Source organism: Neoarius graeffei, chromosome 2 (genome assembly GCF_027579695.1).
Source record: "Neoarius graeffei isolate fNeoGra1 chromosome 2, fNeoGra1.pri, whole genome shotgun sequence".
Taxonomy (NCBI): Eukaryota; Metazoa; Chordata; class Actinopteri; order Siluriformes; family Ariidae; genus Neoarius; species Neoarius graeffei.
The window spans coordinates 36,329,645-36,333,139 of NC_083570.1; the positions used below are offsets into that span (position 1 = coordinate 36,329,645).

The 3,495-nt window shown below is 46.1% G+C and overlaps 1 protein-coding gene across 1 annotated transcript; it reads right to left on the reverse strand.

Annotated features, from left to right (window-relative positions):
• Positions 1 to 535: 535 nt before the first annotated feature.
• Positions 536 to 2,418, reverse strand: lratd1 (LRAT domain containing 1). Its single transcript, XM_060907506.1, has 2 exons — positions 2,297 to 2,418; positions 536 to 1,972 (listed from the first exon to the last, which is right to left on the reverse strand). The coding sequence occupies exon 2, from the start codon at positions 1,958 to 1,960 to the stop codon at positions 1,175 to 1,177; it is 786 nt and encodes a 261-aa protein (XP_060763489.1). The 5' UTR covers positions 1,961 to 1,972; positions 2,297 to 2,418; the 3' UTR covers positions 536 to 1,174.
• Between the last annotated feature and the right edge of the window lie 1,077 nt (positions 2,419 to 3,495).

Genomic DNA, 3,495 nt, shown 5'->3' on the forward strand with positions numbered 1-3,495 from the left:
ATCCTGTCATGTTTCTATCAATATGCAGCAATCATGTGAGCTTATCAAAACTAAACACTCATCAGGCTTTTAGGCTTCAGGTTTCGCACAAAAGAAAACTAGATTCATCAAACCTTTGGGAAACTTCCCAAAAAAAAAGAGCAAAAAATCTCTTGTTTAAGGTTGCATATGAGCTTTCATTCCATACTGGGATTCTCAGCTCTAAGAAAAAAGTACCATATTCCTTGCTTCAAACTCTGACAACCACAAACTAGTAATCAGCTAATAAAATCAAGCTCCATGACCATAACAATAATAAACAGATCTGCACTAGAGAACCCTCAGTTTATTCTATGCAAGTGCACTACAAGCTAGAACACCAGGTAGGAGTCCTGCATTATCCCAAATACATATCGGTGCAAAAGAAAAATTCTGATTTACTTGGACGTGTAGAGATGCATATAAAGCATGTATAAGGCTTGAGGGATTTGTGAAGCTCGTTGAGATGCAGCTCAGCCAACAAAACCACTCGTGCAAAGTAAGAGTGAAAACACGCTTCAGAGAGCAATCCAAGTTTTATTTTCATAAAACAAAGACTCCGCCGCCTAACTAAAATACAAAAATATGGACTCCAAAAAAGAAATGAGAAGAAAAATGTACATTTTGCGTGTTGTCATAAAAGAAAAGCCAGACGTGTGTAAAAGGTCGCCGTGTTTGGATAGCAATCGTTACGCAGTGGCGCGTGATCTCCGTGACTCGTCTTTTAATGCTAAAGCTTTGGGAGTTAAAAAAATAAAATAAAATAAAAAATCCGGAGCGCGCACCATCTGCCCCAATCCGTTCCAGCACCTGTGTGGCTCGGCTGAGCTTCCCAGGGTCCAATCTGAGTTATGATCAATGGCCATTGGATTATTCTGTTGAAGGTCCGTGGTGTTCGGAGTGCACCCGATCACACGGCACGAGCCAAAAAGGGCGTTGTCTTTGCAAATACTGAGCTTTAAACTCAAAAGCGCACATTCCTGAAAAAAATAAATAAAAATAAAGACGAGACAGCAATAATATCAAATAAATAAGGGTACACGCATCCCTTGCCGCAGGCGCGTGCGCTGTCCCCAGATTGTGTCCGTGATGTTTTGTCCGTGAAAAAAACAAAACAAAAAACAAACAAAACCAGCCCACGACCTTGCAAATCCGCTCACTGCTTGCCGTCGAGCAGAGAGAGCTCCTCCAGAATTCCGCTGGCGTCCACACGCCTCCGCTCGCGTATAAGCTCCTCGAGGCTGCGGAAGACGAGCGTGTGCACTGTGCTCTCAGACAGGTGCACCTTGAGCAGGTAGCGCTGACCGGCTGAGTGCGCCTCGCCGCCCGCCTTGAACTCGCGCTTGCCGAAGCGGCACCAGGCGGCGAAACTCTCAGAGCTCGTCCAGCACACATCGGCGCGGTTTAGCCCCAGATGGCCGCTCGCGTTGCGCACCACCAGATCAGGAGGCAGCGGCCGGAACCGGTAGCGGTCGTTTGCGATGCGCCCGCGGCGGCCGCCGCTCACGTCAAACAGACTGTCCTTGCGGATCTCGCCCTTGTGTAGGTGGATCACCTGGTCCTCGCCTTCGAACACGGCCCAGTGCGGCGCCTGAGCGCTCGCCACCAGCTCGAGCACGTCTCCCGGCTTGCACATGGCGAGCAGTGTGGGCACCGGGTACACGCGCAGATCCTCGCGCGCGCGCACCTTGGAGAAGATGCATTCGTGGCAGCAGAAGGCCGAGTACTCAAGCTCGTCCAGTGTGTCCACGGCACCCTCCTCGCTCGGGCTACGCTCGAGCGACCGGTCGTCAAGCTCCTCCTCGTCGTCGGAAAAGAAGTAGGCGACGCCGACGCGCAACTCGTCCTTCTCCACGCCCGACGGATCCCCAGTGGGTAGCTCGCTGTAGCTCAAGTGCGTGATCCGATCCAGTTGGTTTCCCATCAAGGACGCGAGAGGCATGGAAAGCTGCTTCTGCAACAACCAATAAAATAAGATTAATAAAATTAAATAAACGCATACCAAAACAGGTCAAGAACGCTCAGACATATAAACAAGTCACTGCGTTTGGTGCAAACTGCAAAACCAAGCGAAATGCAAGGGCGAATCAATATTTGAACACACACACACACACACACACACACACACTTCAGCTCCAAAGGCATGCATATCTAGCTGCTCTTCACTGTCTCGAGAAAAATACAGATGTCTTACACTAGACCTAAACACCTGCAGAGCTCTTTGCTCTTTTTGTATCCACGCTCAGAACGCATGAAGTCTTAAGTCTGAAATGTATACCTGCGTGTTTCCGGGCGCGCACGACTAATTAATCTTTCGCTCCATGCGTTTCACTGTTCTCTACGCCAAACAAAAGGCTTTCCCCTTCTTCGTAACTCTCCACTTCTCCCCTGCTCAGAGCTAAAACTACTCTTCAATTCGACGCACCGCCTGACTTTAAATAGAAGCGAAAACTCCGCCCCCCCGACCACAAAACCCGCCCCTCCGTGAAGCTGTGAAGCTGATTGGTTCCTGGATCATATTGTTTAAAAAGGAACGCATTGCTCTTTACACTACAATAGGTTTATCATTATGCGTAGGCTCTACAGCAGTGTTTCCCAATCCTGATACAGGAGCCCTTCTGTAGTGTGCACTGCACATTTATTGTGTTTCCCTGTCTCATCACTTCCATTTAACCTCATGAACAGCTTGCTAATAAGTCAATTTGTTGATTTAGGTGAATCAAAGTCAATTAACCCACTAATGTGCACTGCAGCAGAGCTCTAGGTCCTGATCTGGGGACTATAAATACACCCTCTGGCACAGTGAAAACACAAAAATAATATAAACTGCATCATATATTGCAAGATTGAATATTTCATTATGCAATTATACTTTTTGAATGGTTAAGGTAGGTAGGAGGTAGGGTTAAGGGCCTGAGGGCCCTAGCGATGTTGGGGCTCAAACCTTCAATCAGCTTTCTAGTGCCTTAAGCCACCATTGCCCTGATGTGTGTAGACTACATATCACAATTCCTACAGGCATTTTTACAGCTTATTCAGCTCAATATCACTTCAGCATTGACATGACAGCATTGTCTTCACATTGACTTCAGAGTAGCATCCTTTTTCCACACTATTCATTTAAGTACAGGTCCTGTATTTGATTGCGCATTCAAATGTACATATTTCACATACTGAAAGGTTAAATTCAGCTGAATTTGTGTTTCTTGGGAAAGAAAATAAAATACTATCAAGAGCTATTTTTCTTTCTGCAGCATTAAAGGACCATTCAAGCAGAAACATCTCAAAATGTGGGTGACATTTCAATGTGTGCATGGAATCTTTATGTATGAGAAATAAATGGTGAAGAAGGAGAAACTGAAAGACAAACAGAAAGAGAGTGTGCACCTGTTGTGAAGAGGACATGGGGCAATCTAATAAAAACACCAGGCAAGATAGATTAATTTATTTAGAGAGAGTTACTTTTTTCTGCAGATG

Excerpts from the sequence above, each read along its gene's own strand:
- lratd1 (XM_060907506.1), bottom strand. The coding sequence starts at position 1,960 with ATGCCTCTCGCGTCCTTGATGGGAAACCAACTGGATCGGATCACGCAC.